The sequence below is a fragment of the Vidua macroura genome, chromosome 6 (genome assembly GCF_024509145.1).
Source record: "Vidua macroura isolate BioBank_ID:100142 chromosome 6, ASM2450914v1, whole genome shotgun sequence".
NCBI lineage: Eukaryota > Metazoa > Chordata > Aves > Passeriformes > Viduidae > Vidua > Vidua macroura.
In genome coordinates this window covers 58,239,354-58,259,341 of record NC_071576.1, presented here as the reverse complement: position 1 = coordinate 58,259,341, position 19,988 = coordinate 58,239,354, and the positions used below count along the sequence as shown (strand labels likewise).

Here is a 19,988-nt window from a genome sequence, read left to right as displayed (position 1 = left end):
TTTCAGCTTTGGCATACTTGAGCTTTATGGCAGAACTTAGCAAGTATACACATATTTTTATATAAATATTTTTATATTAATATTTTTATATGCTGGAACAACAAAGAAATAGTAGTAGGTTACTGATAGAAATAGATAGAAAAAAAAATAATTAGTGCTTCAGTGCAGGTACTCAACCAAGTGTATTCTTCATGATCCTTAATGTACTGAAGTGATTTCTGTGATTCATAATGTCATAGGTTAAACAACAGTATCAGTAACAGTTTCTTGATCCAGGAGGTCGTTTTTCTCTGTGGTTCCAGAGAAGATTTTCTGAAGTAATGGAGTTGAACATTTCAGCCAATTAAAAAATTTGTATTGAACTTTGTTTCTTTAGTCTTACAAGTATTCTGAAGGTAATGGGTTATTCCATCCTCTCAAAGAATCTGTAGGAAAGGTGTTAGCAGTCAAATTTGTGATTTCTCCTGAAGAAGAAACAAAGTTCTGCTGTTGCAGGGCTGCAGTCTCCCTGGTGTAGGGAGCTGTGGTGGGAGGGAAGTGCTGTGCTGATGGATCCAGGCTCTTCAAAAGGGCCAGGTGGGGAAGGAGGGCAGTGGGAGCTGCCCTCCCAGTGGGAACAGCAGGACTGCACAGGGCTTTGGGATGGGAGATGGCTCAGACCAGTGTGGGTGCTGAGGTGGTGACTGTGCCACCAGGTCATGATGAGGAAGAAGATGAAGCCTTCTTCAGACAACAGGAGCAAGCCTTGTGCTCACAGGCCCACATCCTCATGGGGAATTTTAACATCCTTGGTATCTGCAGAAGGGCATCACAACAGGGCACATGAGGAACATTCTGGAGTTCAGGGATGGCAACAGGCAATCTGAGCAGGTTACTGAGCAAAGTGAGCCACTTTGCAGAGCCTCAGTTGCCAAAAGAATTAGTTGGGAATGTGAACATTGGGAGCAGACTTCAGGAGTCTCCATCCTTAGAGATATTCAGAACCCATTTAGATATGGCTGTGAGCAACCTGCTGCAGCTGACACTATTTTATGCTGAGAGTATTGTCCCCTCATCCATCCTGTGAAATGTTCTTTTGACAGTTTGGAATAGAATGGGATCTGTAACAAAAGGGAGGTGATTTGAAAGGACACATGGTATAAAACAGTCTCAATTGCTTTGCACAGAATTGTATGGAAGTGCTGATGTTTGGGCTGCTGCCTCTGTGTTCTGTCTGTATGAATGTTTCTTGCATGTCAGTGTATGAAGGAGCCTGTACAAGGGGTTTCAGGTGCCTCCTCAAGCTGTGCTGTTTATTTTCCTGTTGTCACGCCACAAGGGAGAATAGAACCTAACTCACAATGCTCCAATTAGCTTGATCAAAATACCTGCATGGCAGACAAAGTACAAAATGCTTTCCTCAATTAAAAAAAATGCTCATTCTCAGGATATTTAATTAATGTTTGGCCTTTCCATGAACTTATATTTGAAGGTGGTCTGATTTATAACTAATTTCCCTTAGGAACAGATCTAGCACCTCAGATATAATCTGAGACTTGTCTGTCTACTAATTTGGTCATTTTACCACTGTGATTATAAAACATTTGTCTTTGTTATTTGACTAATTACTACAAGTTTTTAAATTTGCTAGGTACAAGTAAATATATTTTACAGTTTCCATCATGATTTTCAGTTATTTATTTTTAGTTTATTTATTGAGGACTCAGAAATACATTGCATAGCAAAGCAAAGAGAAACAAAATAAACCTGTCAGAATCAGCTCTGGCTTGATAGGAAAATAAAGTGTGTAACTTCTCTGATCCATTTTGGTTTTTTTAGTATGTGGTTGGGGTTTTTAAAATTCTTTTTCTCTTTCACTTAAGATTGTCTTGCAAGGACATGGAACAAGAGTGACTGCAAAATCTCAACAGACTGGAGAGAAAGCCTTTCGCTGTGATTACGATGGCTGTGGAAAACTGTACACAACAGCTCATCATCTTAAGGTGATGAGATGTAAAATGTGCATTGCTATTTTGTAGATATGATCTCTTTGGAAAGATTATGTGGTTAAAAGTAATAGAAATTGAGAGGGAGCCAGTTGCAATGGGGCTGTTTTGTCAGATGTTTATTGGATTGATTTTACAGTAATTGGTGGTGCTCAGCTGAGTTTACTTAGTGTTCTGGGATCATGTTCAGCTGCTATATTTTCAGCAGGGTGAGGTTGTTCCCACCAGCAGTGTCACAGAAATTCTGGAATCCTGCATTTGCTTTATCAATTTTACATGTATGCATGATCATGCAAAAATTCCAGATTTTGAACTATTTCACCATCATAGTACAAAGCAAGACTCTTCAAAACTAATATTCAAAGTGAAAATTGGGCACATCTTTTCTTCACAGATGGCAACTAATTAATTCTCTTCCTTTTTGTAAATTAAGTAAAGGAATTACTGAAATGGTAAATGGTATAGGGCTGCTCACATTCCAGCTGAGGCTGGAACAATCCCTTGCTGATACAGTGCTGCTTTGTCTCTGACCACAGGAGTCAGTGAGTGGCTGGCTTTGAGTTACTTGCTAAAATGATGTCCTTGCTGTAGAGGTTTTATGCAATATAAGAGCATCATTGGAAACATTCAGTGGAGTCAAAAATCAGATAGAGAGTGGGCTCTGAGGCATATTTACCTCCTGTCTTTAATGTAGTGCATGATGGCAACTCTGCATGTATTTACTACAGAAGTGTTTTGAGCCAGACTGGCAGAATCAGGTTAGACTCTTGGAAAGAGACATCTTCAGTTTTAGGGAAAATGCTGTTACCGTATTTCATTATTTTTTCATCACTGATATAAACAGACACTTCACTGTGAATCTTAGTAAGATAAATAAAATATGTTGGCTTTGAGAATGAACTGTTTCTGTGCTGAAGTAACCAGATACAGCATTTCATTAAGTCAATGTTTGGATGTCAACAGGTGCATGAAAGGTCTCACACAGGAGACAGACCATACCAGTGTGAACATCCTGGATGTGGCAAAGCCTTTGCAACAGGTACTCTTGTGCAGACTAGCTCCTCCTGCTTGTTAGTGTTTGTCTGTGAATAAAGTAAGTTTTAATATTGCCTTTTTTAACTGCTAAGTTGGTTGGGATGAGTGGGGCAAAAAGTCTCCTTTTCAGCTAGTGTAGCAATAGAAAGGACAGAGGATTTAACTCTTACTGAAGGGGGAAGGAGGTGAAGCACTCACCACTTCTCTCTTCATCTGTCATCTACAGTCAAACTAAATAGGCATTTCTTTTATCCTTTCTATTAAAAAATAGGCCTTTCTTACCATTAAACTAATAGCAAAAGTTAAATGATGTGATAATAGAAAGCTGAACTGTAGGCTAGGGGCAGATTCCTGATCTTCAGGTCTAAATTTGAAAGGAACTTTGATAGAAGATGCTGGTTTAAGTGTTCTTTATTGAATTTGTATCAGAGTGACATCTGTCATGAAGTGAACTCTCCATTTGTTCAGATTACTGTGCTCATAAATTATGTTCTCCCTGAGATTGAATTTGATTGTGCAAAATACAATTATGGGGAATGAAACATGGAAGAAAGTGGAAGAGCAAAACTTGTTTCAAATTTTATTCTTTTACTTGAAATGTAAATTAGTATCATGCTTAGAGAAGTTAGGCTCTGCTTTCTTTAAATAAGGTATTTTTGAAATAACTTCATCTGATCTAATACATTTGCTACAATTGCTTTGAATAGAAACAAGCAAAATAAATAGTGTTGCAAAAAGTCAAAAGGGAAACAACCACACTTTTAAAGGACTGCACCTAAGTTTAATTGCATAGTGTTTGTAAAGGGATTTCAAAACTGTGTAATTACTCTCTTCCTTTGCAACACACTGATGTATGGCTATAAACAGCTGTTTGTTTATAAATGCTGTTTTTTTGATCAGAGCCATTTTACTATTGTGGTTCAACAGTCCTTGCCTTGGACAAGGTTCACTTTAAGTACTGAGTACTCTTTGGCTTAAATGTTAAGAACTGTCCTGGGTGGGGTCATGAAATTGAGTTTATTTTAGATCTAAACATGGATTAATGCTCAGCTTGGTTAACATGCTTCATGCTTTGAAAACATCAAGAACAGGAATTTCAGCTGTTTTGGGGAGAACTCACTGAAATTGAAGCAGATGTCATTTTCTTACAGACTTTATTTTGTACACATTTATACATCACTTGTGGATACAAGTGAAATTCAGGTTCATTTGCTACAGTGGCTGTTTCAGGCTTCTTTAGTCATTATCTTTTCATGGAAGTGATGAAAGGAAAATCTTGGGTAAATGCTCATTGCAAAATAATTTATAGAGGGCCTGATCCAAAGTTCACTTTAGACTGGTAGAGTTTTTGATGATGACGAGTTCCTAAAAGTAATCTTAAAGAGAATGAGTGTCTAGGACTGCTCTTGGTTAGCACCTGTATATGTGATTTAACTGCTGACTTTGTTTGTCATTATTGCTTTTCCTATGAGAAATAATTAAATGCCATTTGATGACAGTAGTGGCAAGAGGTAAAAACTAGATGGAATGCACAGCATATGGCTTCTTCAGAAGGCAGAAAAAATATTTGTCCACATAATTGCAGTTTATCCTTCTGAAGGGAAGGAGAAGAATTATGGAAATAAATAAAATAATTTTAAAAGAATGAAAGAGTAAATTTTACTCCTCAACATTCCTGGCTGGGATAGCAAGCCCAGCTGTTGCTGGTGATGGTTGATGAGTACCCTGATTTAGTGCTGGTGCCATGCTAACATCCTCTCTGCTCCCAGGGTACGGGTTAAAAAGCCACGTGCGCACACACACCGGGGAGAAGCCCTATCGGTGCACAGAGGAGAACTGCACCAAATCCTTCAAGACTTCTGGAGACCTGCAGAAGCACATTCGGACCCACACAGGTACCAGCAGCACACATTTTTGTTAATTCCCTAGGTGGATTTTTAGTTTTTTCTCTTTCCTCATTCTGTGACTTTATACTGACAAAATCAGCCTGTGTATATTCTCTTTCTGAAGCCCAGTGAGCTCAGCAGCATTTCAGCATGGTAAGCATTAAATCCAGCATGCTTTTCTTGGAAAAAGTGCTAAAGCATTCACACTGCTATTGCAAATGCACTAACCTTTAGCAGTGCCTCACTTACATTGTCACTGAGTCACTTGTTGCCTTTACAGTTTCATCTGCAGCTGTAACAGAACAAGGAACTTTTCCTCAATAATCTGTCTTGTCTTTTAGAAATGGCTTCAGTGTTCCTCAGTTTTGGTGCTTTAATATAACTTGCATGCCAGCTTCATGATGTTGATATTCTGAGCTTGTTATCCTCATTTCCCATTTCTTCTTCCAGCAGGAAAACAAAAGTGTCATAGAAAACCAAGAGCTACTAAAACTTGCAAAGGCATAAAAAATAAAATCTTACATTTTGTCTAAAAACATTAAATTGAAAGCCAAACCACAGATTCTAGACAGCACATGCTACACTCTGCAAAACTCTGTGGATGCACACACGTGTAAACAGGATTGCACAATGTCTCCTTTGTGCTTGTGGTCTTCAAGAAAAACAACCCCTAAATGTAGGAAGAACAATCTATCACTTACTAACCTATTCCATTAAATATATTTATGTCTCTGCTAGAACACTGACAAGCTTTTGCTTGAACTGTCTGAGTCTTTGTGAGCTTGTACTGTCTGAATCTTTGTGAGTCAAGAAGAAAAAATACAAGAAGTAGGGGTTTGGATTTTTTTCAAATTAAAAATACTTATAATATGGGGGGTGGTGTGTAAATATAGGCAATAAAAATTGTAAAATCTCAGGATTACCATAAGATATTTCTGCTTTTTTGGACTTCCATACACAATAAGATTCTGTTGGGATTAGTGCTGTCTTGATTTTTAAACATCAGTGTGAACACATATAGCTCTACAATAGCTCTAGAAGAGGACTGTTGATATGCACTGCATCAAGTACAGATTATGAACTGAAAGGTTTCTTATCTGTGGACTGTTTTCTTTCCTTTGTTATGGCCACAGAAGGTGTGTGGTAATTTAATCTCTGTTTAGCAGTTGAGACAAAATATTTGAGCCAGCCCTATGTAACCTACCCACCTGAACAATATGAGTAATAGAATCATAATCTCCCAGCAGACCAGGAGCCAGAGGTGTCTCATTTTAGATTTATGAGTGTTTCCAGGAAGCTAAAGAATGAGAAGAAGAGTGCAGCACCCGCTTTGTGCAGGTGGATGGAGCAGCTCATGCCTTGGGCAAGCTGCAGCAGGGCAGGAGGCAGGTCTGGGCTCTCCCCTCCCTGACACGGCTCAGAAACCTTTCTTTTCTTTAGAAAGTACATCAGCGTCAGCACCTTCTTCACTTTCTGCCTGTTGTAACCAGAAGTGACTTCTCCTCTTTGAGTAGAGTCAGGTCTTGCTTTCAGTGCCATCAAATGCTTGCATTGGCTTTCTCCATGAGCTCCGCAGACACAGCTCTGGGATCGGGAGAGCTGCTGGGGACGGCGCCTGGTGCTGCCGTGGGGTGGAGCCTCAAGGCTTTGCATTTTGGAGTTGGAATTCGCTGTCACCTGGAAACAGGTCGCTTTGCTAGGAAGTCAATTAGCATTTGAAAAGGCCCCCTCGGGGACCGGTCTGGTGACATTCCTGAGGGCATTGTTTCGGAGCGATGTGTCCTGGTTTCTAGTGCAGGCTCTGTTGCTGGGTGGGGTTGGCTCTGCAGCCCTGCTGCTTTCGGACGTGTTTGGGGTCCTGGCTGAAGCAAGGATTAGGGGAGCCATGGTAACACAACACTGAGGTGTTCGGGGAATACACACTGCCTTGGCAGGAAGCTGGAAAACCTTCCCAAAACAGCTGCCCGAAGGAGTGAATAGTAGTTTCCTCTGCCAAGGAGCGAACTGCTTTGGAGTTTCGTGGTATTACTGTCTATCAGGACTTGTTCTTTTATTTTTAAGTACCTATTGTTGTATCTGTAGTGGGGGTCTGCTCTCGCTCTCAGATTCTGCTCTTTGGTAAGCAGCACAGTGTGTGGAATGTACTTGGCTCTAGAAGTGGGAAATTAGCCCAGGACTGCCTGTCAGTGGCTCGAACGTCTCCAAATTTAACCCCCCCTTGCTCTCCTCTGTGTGCTTTGATAGATCTGAAAGGTCAGGGTTATTTGAGTATTATTGCTTGGCCTTATCTGCTATTCACAGTGAAATGCTTTGGTGCAGTGATGTAAATTGTTGTGCTTAAACTTATATTACACAAAAAGACTTACTCTAAAAGAACCTGGATTTGTGATTTGCTTTGGTCTGGAGGTTTGAAACTCGAGTTTCATGGCTGCTTCTCTTCAGAAAGTTTGTTCTTTTTTAAGGTTAAGTGCTTTCTATAACAAGCTTTACTAATCCATGTTTATCCTGGTTATATGTTAAATCATGAAGGATTTTTTTTATTTGAAGAATTAACAATTATCAAATGTCAATGGTATGATACACTTGGTTTGGGTAATATATGTATGAATTGGGGAGGTTGTTAAATAGTTGCTAGATTATGAGCAGTGTGCAAGCTAATCCAAGCAACAGAGTCTGTTCTATACATGTTAAAGTATTAATATAAATGCTTCATAATTCAGCTTACAGACCATTATTTTCCTGAATTTTGTTCATTTTGGCTAAACTAGAACATTCCACAGTGGCGTGTTCATGGTATTTCTGACTGAGGATCTCAAAGATAAAATTAGATAGCTTTAGGTTCCTCCATTCTAAGTGCAACTTAGGATTTTCATTCTTTTGTAACCTTTGTTCGTGAACCTTTTCTTGTCTTCTTTTTCAGGTGAAAGGCCTTTTAAGTGTCCCTTTGAAGGATGTGGCAGGTCATTCACAACATCTAATATTAGAAAGGTTCACATCAGGACACACACAGGAGAAAGGCCTTATTACTGTACAGAGCCAGGATGTGGGAGAGCTTTTGCCAGTGCAACTAATTATAAGAATCATGTGAGAATACACACAGGTATATGAGTGATTTATTGTATTTTGGAGTGGAGTCTGCTTGGGAGAGGCTGTGTCATTCTCCTTGTGAACAATGTTTTGGTGTGTTGTAATTGGCTATAGTCATGTTTATATGACTTGGCTTGGTAATTCTGTTTGGGCCTCCTCTCCCCTCAGCTGAGGATATTTAAGTTGTTAGATTTCCCACCTTGCTCAAGGCACAATAATTTTGGTTTGGATACAAAGTGTTTTAAACTGGACATTGGGCTGAATCCTCAATATTATTCTGGGGCTTGCCTCCCTTGTGAGCTGTTTCTTAAATAAATACCAGTAAAGGACAAGTCTGAGCTTAACTTTGGCTCACCATTATGAGTCACCCTTTCATCCCAGCTGTATTTTCCTTGCTGCTGGAACTGTGGTCAAAACTTCCTTTTTTGTAGACTAGATGTGAAAATACTTATCTAGTGAGCAGAATACTTATTTAGTGAGCAGAAATAATAAGCCCAAATTTGAAGATTCTAAAATGTAAAAGCCAGTGATAGCCATATCCGCTTGGTAGCATTATGTATTTTATAGAAACACAGACAAGCTTCATAGAGTAACGTTTTGTATCTTAGTTTATATTTTTAGTTTACAATGTAATTTGGACACTTGTTCCATTGATTTTTAAATGGAAGGGTTTTTTATATGAAACCATAATTGTTTATACACATGCTTCCTATGGATCTCTTCAGAGCTTTCAATACTCAGAATTTATACTAGTCAATCAATACATCAGATCATCGAGGAAAACTATGGGGCTTTCAGTAATAAAATAACAAAATTCTCAGTACAATGACAAACTGAAATTGCAGCTTTCAGCCTGTATCATTCTGCTTTCATCAGAAGGACGTTTTGGATGGAATGATAGGGAGAAAAATGGGCCAAATTTACTGACAGTAATTCTTAAAGACAATAAGATGTTGCACTGATGAACTTTGTGAGGTTGAGCTTCTCTGTTGCCTTTGAAATTAAAGTATGGTTGGCAATGAAGGTTTGTCCCTAAATATCATTTGCCGGCAATTTTTCCTGTGCATCCTGAATAAAGTTCTCTTTATTCCTTTTGTTTTCCCGTGCAGGGGAGAAGCCCTATGTGTGTACAGTTCCTGGCTGTGACAAACGTTTCACAGAGTATTCCAGTTTATACAAACATCATGTTGTACATACTCATTCCAAACCATACAACTGCAATCACTGCGGGAAGACCTACAAGCAGATCTCTACCCTTGCTATGCACAAACGGACAGCACACAACGACACAGAGCCCATTGAGGAAGAACAAGAGGCTTTCTTTGAGCCACCTCCAGGTTAGAATTGCAGCCTTTGAATCTCCAGTTGTAAAAAAAAAAAGAGCTAGATGGTATTTTGCCGGGGGATTTTGATAGCCAAGGAAATGAAAACATAGATAAAAAGTTAAAGTACTTAATAAAGATGTCTTAATTTCTCTGTAAGACTTTTTAGGGTAGTAGGCAATTTGTAAACAGAAATTGCACAGTAATTGGCCAGATAAACTCATTTATAGCAGTCACGGGGTTAGGAGAAAAATTTGAGTTGCAGTCTTAGCAAACCTGCTAAAAATATGAATGTGGGCAAGGGACCAGAATCTCAGCTGATTACAACTTACTGTACTTTTGTTAGGGATTTTTCAAAGAGTGTGTATATATATATAACACCATGGCTCGTGACAATCTTTTGTGTGGGAATAGAGGCTCTGCCTTGAGGAAAACAAAAATCTGTTTTTGCAGTACAGTGATATGGGCTGGTTTTGCTGTGGTTTAAAGCAGTTTCTGTAAACTGTCCTAGAGGCAGAGAATGAAAAGGAGCTGCTGTGCTGCAGTACTCCTCAGAGTTTGCTGTTCATGGTATCATGAGTATTGAATCCTATGAGTATAAAGGATCAGACTGAAGGAAATAATGTGGAAGGACAAACACCACTTGTCAAATTGTGATTTTTGGATGTGCCTGAAGATGGGAAATATCCGCACAAACTGTTTTGGTTAGAAAAGTTGTTTTGCTACATGTTCGTGGGAAACTGCACTCAGTGCCTCAAGCAGACTTACTATAGCTTAATTCCTTCTTTTAAAGGAATGATAACATTCATTTGCTGAGGTTAAACATTTATCAAGATAATGAATTTACTTAAATCTTCACACAAAGGCATGTCGCTATGTCCTTCTATATGTTTGTTAATTAATAACTTTTAAAAAATCCTGTTGTGTTTGCATGGAGTCCCTTGCATGGAGAGGTTAACATTTAATGAATAAATTAGACTGTTTACCACATTTTAATATTTGCTTACAAACTAAATGTATCTGTAGTATTTATGTGTCTTTAAACTCATTGCTAGAAGATTATACCCCATGTTCCCAAAATAAGACTTTCTGACTTGCTTCTGGTATCTTTCCTTATTTTATTTTTCTCCTAAATATCTTTCCACTAAATTTTTCTGTTGGAGTGTTTAAAACCTTTAGGCAAGACTGGGACTTAATCCTTGTCGTTTGTTCTCCTGGGAGCATTTAGAGTATGAAAAGTATCCTCTTGCCTTCTTTGTGTCCAATAGGTCAAGGTGAAGATGTGCTCAAAGGCTCCCAGATCACCTACGTGACAGGTGTAGAGGGAGAAGATGTCATTTCTGCACAGGTTGCTACAGTTACTCAGTCAGGATTAGGCCAACAAGTGGCACTAATATCCCAGGATGGAACCCAGCATGTAAGTAACTGCAGTGTCAGGTGCTGACAAAACCATGCTGAGATTTGGGGCACAGGTTTGTAGCTTCTCCATGGGCTCTCTGAAATCACATAGGATTCTTGATAAATGTTGGTGGAAAGAAGCTTCTTTGGAGCTGTGTCAGGATATCTTTAGGGCTGTGCCTCCTTTGGAATACCTAAATGAAACCACTTGTTCTGTCACATGAAACTGTAGTTTTCCAAAGTTAGGGGATTGGTCTCTCCTTGTTATCTTTGTCACTCTGAAAAGGGCTGTTTAAACAACTGTTATACATACAGCCTGTTTCTGAGGTTTCTCACAATTCCCAGATTATGCTGTTAATATCTGATGGGCATCTTCACTGTCTTGTCTGTGCAAACTTTGGGGGGTTGAGGGGTGGGAAGTCTTTTCAGTCCAGATGCTTCCTTCACAAGCAGTTTGGTTGGTCGTGTGCAGTTTCTTAACATAAATTAAAGGATAAGGAATCCTTTGATACTGTTTTCCACTTGAACATTCCTATGGCTGTCTTTTTTTAAAGGTTACATGGATGCATATTTTTAAAGAATTCATATGAAATTTCTTTGGAAAGGGATTTCAACACAACTCTTTTGATTCACTGCAGCAGTATATTGAAGGCTGTGGGGAAAAAATCTGTATCAGGTGGCAGGGCAGCTGAAACACCAGTAACATATGAAATACAAGTTCTGAATTCAGACTGAAATAAAATATCCAAGGGGCCTGTTATATTGCCATGACATTGGACATTGCAGCAATACTAACTAACTGGCATTTTTACCCTCTAAAATGAAGGCCTGCAGAAGCCTTGACATAGAATTCTTACGTTTAAATTATCTTTCAGCTTGACTTCAGTTCTGGGATTTATTACCTTGTAAATCAGACATCAAATTATGTATCTGATGCCCTAATGCATTTATACTGGAGACATCAGTAATTTATATCATTAATTTGTTATGGATTGTTTGTTTGTGGCTTAAATTCTAAGCCCTCATAGGGCTCGTTAGTATTTCCATCAAGATCAAAGTATGTCAGGTGGTACAACCTTAAATCCCATTGACCTCTGTGGAAGACACATGCATAGATAATCTATTATTTGGGATACACCGTGATTAACATGGAGTTGTAGGCTCTGGGATTAGGTTTGCAACCCCTCCTCCTACTGAGAGCCATATTCCTTTCTGTAAACAGGTAAGTTATCTGAAGGGTCAGGAGCTGTTAGATGCCAGCCAGTGAGGCAGATGGAGTGAGGGCTGTGGCTTGAGCAGCAGTGAGCCCCTTCCTTGCCTCAGGAGCTGCTGTGTGTTGCAGGTGAACATATCCCAGGCAGACATGCAGGCCATCGGCAACACCATCACCATGGTGACACAAGATGGCACCACCATCACAGTCCCTGCCCACGACGCCGTCATCTCCTCGGCCGGCACGCACTCGGTGGCCATGGTCACTGCAGAGGGCACCGAGGGACAGCAGGTGAGACACTGTCCTGCACACCTGGGTCGTGTCCCTTCAGGAGCTGCTGTCAGATGGGCCCCTGAGCCATCACACTGCTGTCACTGATGTAATTTACCTCAGCACTTTCCAGCACCTGGCCAACACGTTCCCCTCCTAAGTGCCCGATGTGTTCTACCCAGTGCTGCACATCAGCAAGTGGTGGAATGTTTTAAAAATAACTGTGCACCAAGAAAAAAATCTGAGGTACCAGTCCAATGATTCTTTTAGGTGTCTGTAAAATAACACCTAGAAATGCCAAGCTTTTTCCCCAAAGTCGCACAGTAAATGTGTGACAGAACTAAGTATAGAATCCAGTATAAACTATAATTTCTTTGGTCAATATTATGGGACTGTAATTTATTTGGCAGATGGGAAACATTTGTGTAAGTCTATATCTGTGGGTTGGTTTTCAATGTACAGATAAAACAGCTAACATTTTAGTACAAATGTGATGTTATCTTTAAGTTAAAATGTGTTCTACTGTTCTAAAATTGCACCACATAAAAATGAAGATAGTTATTAATCTCTGTGTAGATAGTCACAGGTCTGTAGGTGCATTTATTGAATTGCTGCAGTCCTGAGGATATTTATGTTTTAAGAGCTAGTAGATAACTTGGAGTACACAATTATGGCAACTTTTCTTTTGCACAACACAATTATGCTGCTGAGTTCCCAGCTTTGTCTGTAACTGTGAAGGCAGTGGTGGTACGAGGTGAGGAGCAGGAACAGCTCTGCCAGGCAGGTGATTGTGTCCCTTTGTCCTGAAGGTTGCAATTGTGGCCCAAGACTTAGCAGCGTTTCACAGTGCCTCCTCAGAAATGGGACACCAGCAGCACGGACACCATCTAGTGACTACAGAAACGAGACCTGTCACATTGTTGGCTACATCCAATGGGACACAAATTGCAGTACAGGTAAGATGGGGATATATGGTTTTTTTTGGAGTGTTTCTTACTTCTAGAGCTAGAAGCTACATAGTCAGATAACAAACTGATTTTAATAAGCTTGGTTTCCCTGAAAAAAAATAGCCCACAACTGAATTATCTCATATTTAAAATAATATATAGGGTTAGGAAGAGGAATAAGCAGCATCTGATTTTCCAAATCTGCTTGTAGAACTTCGAAAAAAGGGGAAGGCTGGGGGAGGTCCAAACTTCAGGCGAACCAAATATTTCATGGACTCACAGGTTTTCAGTTCATCCTTCAGCTTTACATACAGGATTGACACATATAAAGCCAAACTCTCACGAATAAATTGCTATGAACTTATAAAATTAGCAAATTTGTTATTTGAACCTTGAATTGCTAGTAGCAAAATAGTGCAAACAGTTATATAGATTAATAATCAGAAATCCCTGGAAATAGTGACCTTCTGTTATGTGCCAATCCAGCACAGTACAAACAGTCTCTGTAAATAGTTCCTCACATTGTTCAAACACTGTCAGGAAAATGTAATTTCTAGGCATGAAAGAGCTCTTAAGAGCTCAGATTGAAAGGAATAGTATTAATATCCTAAAGCAGAAACAAGAGATTGTTATTTTACCCTTTGTTAAGTGGAAAGTAGCAAGTCAGATGCTGTTGAAAGTTGAGAAGCTCTGAATTCTGAACTCCTCTCTTTTGAGCTAAGTTGACACTAACCAAAACTGCCTGTAAGAGAAACCATGTCAGAAGGCAATTTTTTTGCATGAAAGCAAGAGGGAAGTAACTTGCACCCTCAGCAGTGGGTCCTGTGAATGAAAGGAAAACAGGCACTCTCTGCACAAGCCCTTCTTCTGTTACCAGCAATGGAGCATTAACTTAAGTCTCTTTACATTAATTAAACTTCAAATACACGAAGAGAAGAGAGATAATTCAAAATTAAAATGCTGTTGATTATTCCTGAGGGTTTGCTTGGTTTTTCCTTTGTGCTTCAATACTAACAAATTAATCCATTTGGTATCTAAGCGAGTAGCCTGATAGCCCTATTGAAATCCTAACGAGGTGAAAACAGAGGTCTTGATTTGAGTGGATCCAGAATGTGATACGCAGTGACTGTAAAAATAACAAGTGATACTTAGAATTGTCCCATTAGGTCAAACAATTTGGTTTTACCTTTCACACACTCCTATGTGTTTCTTCTGAGCCAACAGGTAATGGCCAGCTTTACATTTTTTTTGTGAGGTTGAGGTTGTCTTCAGTGTTCCCATGAACATATTATAAAACTCCATGGGTTCCTTCCCAAAATTGTGTCAAGTTGTCTTTATTCAGGGTTGATTATCTTGCTTCTGGTAGTACCAGAAAATTTCCTCTCTAAACTAGCTGTAGAATCAAACAGTGTCATCACAACAGCTTTTTCATGCAGGTGGGATTCTGCAATAAATGTAGACTTCTATAAATTAACATCATGTGGTGTTCCAAAGAGCTGACTTTCTGTTAAGAGAATTAAGAAAAATGAAGATATTTGTTTGCTTTACTAGTGATAAAATGAAATGCAACAGCCACTGTGACTTCTGTGCCTTGTCTGAGTTTTGTAATATCTGCCAAGTGAAATATCACCTACTTTGTGGGTCTTGCAGTGTGTTTATCATGCAGCAGTTCTTTGAAGCACGTGTATTTGGTGGTTACATAGAAACTCAGTGTAATCTTCTATCAGCAGCTATCTTAATTGTCATGCTGATTAGATAACTGCTGGTATGAGATATATATATATATCATCCAGGAGAGGTGTGACAATACCGATCACACTTATTTGGGTTGAAGTATTGTTTGGTATCTAGATCTTTGTTTTGAGATCTTTTTTGTATGCATTTATTATCTAAGTGTAACATTTTGGATTTCTTTCTGTTTAAACGCATTTGTTTCAGCTTGGAGAACAACAGTCTCTGGAAGAAGCCATTAGAATAGCCTCCAGAATACAACAGGGGGAAACACCAGGGATTGATGATTAACTTGTAAAACTGCTACCAGAACAATAGAGTGAAAGGTATTTTATTTTCAACCAACAAAGGTCCATGCCAGCAACAGCCCATAAAAACTTTGAAGTCCCCCACTCACAGATACTGTGTACACATTTTATGCAAGAGTGAAGAACATTTTCTAAGTTTTGTGTACATAACCCTTGGAATGGACTGACATCATCTACTTCCAACCGTTGCATTCAGGAATATGGAATTAGGATTATATAGTAAACTTCCTTGTTATCCTTTCATCAGATTTCAGACTGGTCTACAAGCAAGTAAAAAACAGCAGCATCGGAATTAATTTTTAATGTCATGTACAAATAATGAAGGCATTACTGAAGATTTCAGCTGTTTAAAAAACCATTTCAGGAACCCTTACAAGTAATAAAGGCAACAACAAAGCCTTTTTAAATTGCATTCCATTAATGGAAAAGTCTTGGATTTTGAGCCTACTACTGTAAATCTTCGTATTTTGATTTGTTTCATACAGATTTGAATACTCTTTAGATGATCTACCCCACCTCATTAATTGTAAATACAGACTGTTAATGCTGGAAGTGCTAATTATATTATCTTTAAATTGGATTATGTACAAAGAACTGGTTGTTCAATATTAAAGAAAGTAAATCTAATGATTTTGTTTCTTTACATATTTTACTTAAGATGTTACTCTCAAATTATTATGCAATAAAATATAGCAAGATTGTATTGTCTAGATAGGATGATATTGTCATGTGACATACTGTTTTACTTCTTACTGAGACTGAAGTTCAAATTATTTATTTACGGCCTTGTATAAATTTTTCCAAAGTTTATTTATCATAAACTTAATTTTTTGGCATTAATTTTGATCGTAATTCACTATAGTGTATTAAGCAAATACTGTTAATAGTTATTTCAGACGTTCTAAAACACTACAAGAGTGATTCTCACTAAAAGGTGAAGTTACCCATTTTCAAGTGAACTATTTTCAAATGGTGCATTTGCAGCAAAAGTACAAGTACTAATAGTTGTTTTCAACAGTTCTGAGTGCCTGCTGCTACCATTCAGTACCTAGGATGTGCTTGATAATCAGTGCTTTTGAAAATCAGGACACAAGTTACTAGAAAAAAGGGATTGATGATGATGTAAGTACAATGCTCCTCTCCAACTATCATTCTGTAAAGGAAAAAATCCATTGTAGATATGTCTAACATATACAGCAAAATGTAACTTTCAATTTTTTTACATGAAGAAGTGTTTTTACTCTTGTCTTGTTAGCAAGCTGGTTAAGCAAGTTAAAAATTTTTGGCTTCCTGTACGATTCAGTGCTTATTTTAGATTAGTGTCAAGAGCACTTCTGAAACTGAAGCCTCACCTTTTGCTTTCTCAAGGGAAGGACTGAACATCCTCTGGACAAAATCTTTATTAAGGAATCCCAAGTAGTGTGAGGTGCACATGCTATATGAAAAAATGAAGTCCATAACTAAGTATATTTGACCTCAGAAAGGCCACGTTTGAATAGAATGAGCTGATTTATTGTGAATTACTATATCAGTGTGGGTTGCAGCCTTTTATGTTTTCTACACTGAAACCAGCTGTAAAGTGCAGTGAGAGAATACAGTACTGTGGGATAGATGGGGACAAAGCAAAGGCTGTTCTCTGCATAAATTACAAAGTAAAACTTGGAAACATTTAGGTTGTCTGTAACTTTTGTATAGGATTGAGGTTGCTTGCTCACTTAGGTGCCAGTTTTCCTGAAATGTTGTAAATCTTGATATCCCATGGAGATAAATGTACTATGCAAGGAGGATTAATTGCCTGTCAACTAGATCAGTTTCTTAGTACTTATCACCTTTTAGAAATTAAAGTTGTATCATTTGATGTGAATGTTCAAGGTATTTTATTTTTCTTAAATTTCATTGCCAGTAGTTTCTGGAAATGGTGGCTGGAATGGTGGCTTTGACTTAGCAAAGAAATAACTTCAGTTCTTACTTCTTCTCATGTCCCAGGACATTTCCTGACCACTGTACAGATGTGAGTATTCTTTCTCTTTCGTATAGGTTGGTTTGCTGCAAGGTGTTCATTCACAACCAGCTCAGACAGGAAAACTGTAGTATTTTTAAAATTATTTCTGTGACTGTTACCTTACCAGTTATTCCTGCAAAACTCCCAAGTCAAAGGTGGTGCTTCCATGTTTTGCTGTGATAAACTGTGACCTCTGTGATAAACTCGACATAAATAAGGTAGATGACTTAGACTGGTTAGTGTTTAAAGAAAAGCTGAGGTAATTGTGTGCCTTAGCTGCAGGGCCTGCCTTCATAACAGACTTTGGTGATTTTTCCCTCCTGCTTCTATTCAGCCAGCAGTGGAAGGAGCTGTTTTGGTAGCTGATGCTGCATGTTAGCATTGGAAGGTCCTGTAGTAGAGTTTAGACAGGACAGGATCGGGTTAGATAGATAGGAAAATTGGCAAAAAGGATTTCAGGAGGAGGAAGCAAACAATATGACAGGACTGGGTGTTTGGCAGTGGAAATCTCTATACTTTACCCACAGATTCTAGCCCTCTTTCGAAAATTGTCTCAAAGGGAATGCTTTGGCACACTAGAAACAAGTAGCTTGTAAAAGATGAGCCCTGTAAAGTAAATCAGCTCAGTGTATCACTGCCTCTTACAGACTGACTCCCACGTTTCCAGTCACGGTTTTTCTCTTGTATTTCAATTCCGGGTCTGTACCAATTCCCCCCATGAAGGAATAAGCCCAAAGTCTTTCCAGACTTCGCAGTCAACTCTTCCCTTTTAAGTATGTCTCCAGTTTTTCCCAATGGTGGCCTTTGCTTTACTGTGGTTTAGTGCCTCTTCTGATAGTAAAGGAGGTGATTATTTTCGGAGCTCCAGGCTGGTGACCTATTGTGCCAGACACACTCTGCATAACAACAGGACGGCTTTTGCCCTAAAAGGCTAATGGTTTTCATAAGAGTAAATCCTGCTGTAAACAGCCTTCTTCCCTGCCGGTGTGATTAAGCCCAGCTCAGCTGACCGACACCGCAGACCGGGGTGTGAGACAGGCACGTGGTGTCTGCTCAGCACAAGGGCAGGACGGGCTCAGGGAGCTGATAAACAACGGCTGAGCTGGGCAGGCCGCTCCTCCTGAGCTTTGCTCTGCTTCCTGACCCTCCTCACCCCTCAAATACTGCCCGCGTTTGCCCCACTGCCTGCTCGGGGTTCTGCGGGGATTGTGCTGTAGCAGGGAAATCCCTGTGCCTTGCTGTGCTCTTCCCAGTGCACTCAGGGAGCCAGGGAGGGATGGTGTGGAGTAAGGATCTGATCAAAAATGTTCTGCTGAATCTGGCAACTCCAGCTCTACAGCTGTTGAGATTTGTCAGACTCTACACCTTAAGCTGGCCAAGATGCAGAAGTGCCCCATAACAAATCTGTTCTGTTCACTCTGAGTTTGTCATTGAATTAAAAAAAAATTCTGTGTAATTTTCAAACAGCACAGGTGAAATGTCATTAATATCTGGGTGGCATGCAAACTGATTTTCTTAAGCAGTAAGGTTTGAGAGACTGGAAATGACAGGTAACTTGTGTCCTGTTCAGCTATTAACTTAGAGTTGTTCAAAGCTTTAAAAATGTATTTATTCAGCATGCATCATTTTTGTCTTGAAAAAAATGGAAATTGCCTTGTCTTGGCAGATGCATACAATCAAACTCCAGCCCCTTGTTTATAATAAGGTACTCCAACTTTTTCATTTGCAAGGTATATATTTGAACACCGTTTTCCCAAAAGTATCCTGTGCTCTATGGATAAAAACCTTCTAAAGCATAGACACCTATGACAACAAAAATCAAGAGCCATTTTCAGTTCTTTTGTTGGCGGTAGTAAACTGCACTGAGACTGCGGCAGAGAAGCAAGCATTTTTCCTTGTTGTGTTATGTGTATTGTAAAATGTCCCATCAGTTTGGCATTCCTTTGATTCTATTCTATTCTTTCTATTCTATTCTGCTGGTGGAGTTCACTAGGCCAGAGGAAAATCTAACAATCTCATTAGGCCATCACCATTAGCACTACGTTGTTGACACCTCACCCTATCAGGAACAGGGTGATACCAGACTTTCTAACTGAGGGTTCGTTATATTCAAAGCAGACTTTAAATATCCCAATAAACATACAAGCTTCTATGAATTATCCCAATAAACATAGAAGCCTATATCAACAAGTGAGCACTTGGTCCTACACAGTCTGTGTATTTATCTCTGCTGGAAATGTGACCCCCTTAAATCCAATCCATCTCAAATTCTGAAACAATAAGAGACTTTCCATAGGGTATTACTGTTCTGTTTAATTATTTGCAGCATTTTGCTCAAAGGAATGACAAACCATTTACACTTTCAGGGCAAAAGTAACTGTGTGGAACTTTTAAGTAAAAAGTATCTTATGTGGTTGTGTTTTACCCTTTTGTTTAAATCCATCATCAGCCTTTAGGTTGACTGGCTGCTGCTTTTTACTTATTTTTAAAGAGACTTTTAGGCTCTCCCTCGTGTTACTGCTTGGTTGTGTAGGATTTGCTGAGAAGTTCCTGAACAGGCATCTTAGTGAGGCAAGACAATGGAAAGAGACTGACTTTCCAACACCTGGTAGGCCTGCTGGCATAACAGAAACTACCCACATGGATGTAAAAAGCTCCTGGAGGTACAACAATGGTCCAAAGCTACATCTCCAGTGGGGTTTATTCCCTGGTGTAGGGCTAATTCAGATTTGAATATAGGTTGTAATGACTGAAAAATCAGAAAGTGCAAGAATGGTTTGTGGGACATAGGAGATCAGCTGCTT

The 19,988-nt window shown here is 39.1% G+C and overlaps 1 protein-coding gene across 3 annotated transcripts in view; it reads left to right on the top strand.

Annotated features, from left to right (window-relative positions):
• Positions 1 to 17,040, top strand: part of ZNF143 (zinc finger protein 143) — a 38,273-nt gene extending 21,233 nt beyond the window's left edge. For 2 of the 3 annotated variants that reach the window (XM_053979275.1, XM_053979276.1), the window contains 9 exons: positions 1,863 to 1,982; positions 2,949 to 3,024; positions 4,790 to 4,915; positions 7,827 to 8,006; positions 9,103 to 9,330; positions 10,584 to 10,732; positions 12,056 to 12,217; positions 13,006 to 13,152; positions 15,082 to 17,040. In XM_053979275.1, the coding sequence (XP_053835250.1) occupies positions 1,863 to 1,982; positions 2,949 to 3,024; positions 4,790 to 4,915; positions 7,827 to 8,006; positions 9,103 to 9,330; positions 10,584 to 10,732; positions 12,056 to 12,217; positions 13,006 to 13,152; positions 15,082 to 15,165 (1,272 nt within the window). In that variant the 3' untranslated portion in view covers positions 15,166 to 17,040. The remainder of the gene's footprint in view (positions 1 to 1,862; positions 1,983 to 2,948; positions 3,025 to 4,789; positions 4,916 to 7,826; positions 8,007 to 9,102; positions 9,331 to 10,583; positions 10,733 to 12,055; positions 12,218 to 13,005; positions 13,153 to 15,081) is intronic. The other variant, XM_053979277.1, reaches the window with a different exon arrangement.
• Positions 17,041 to 19,988: the final 2,948 nt, after the last annotated feature.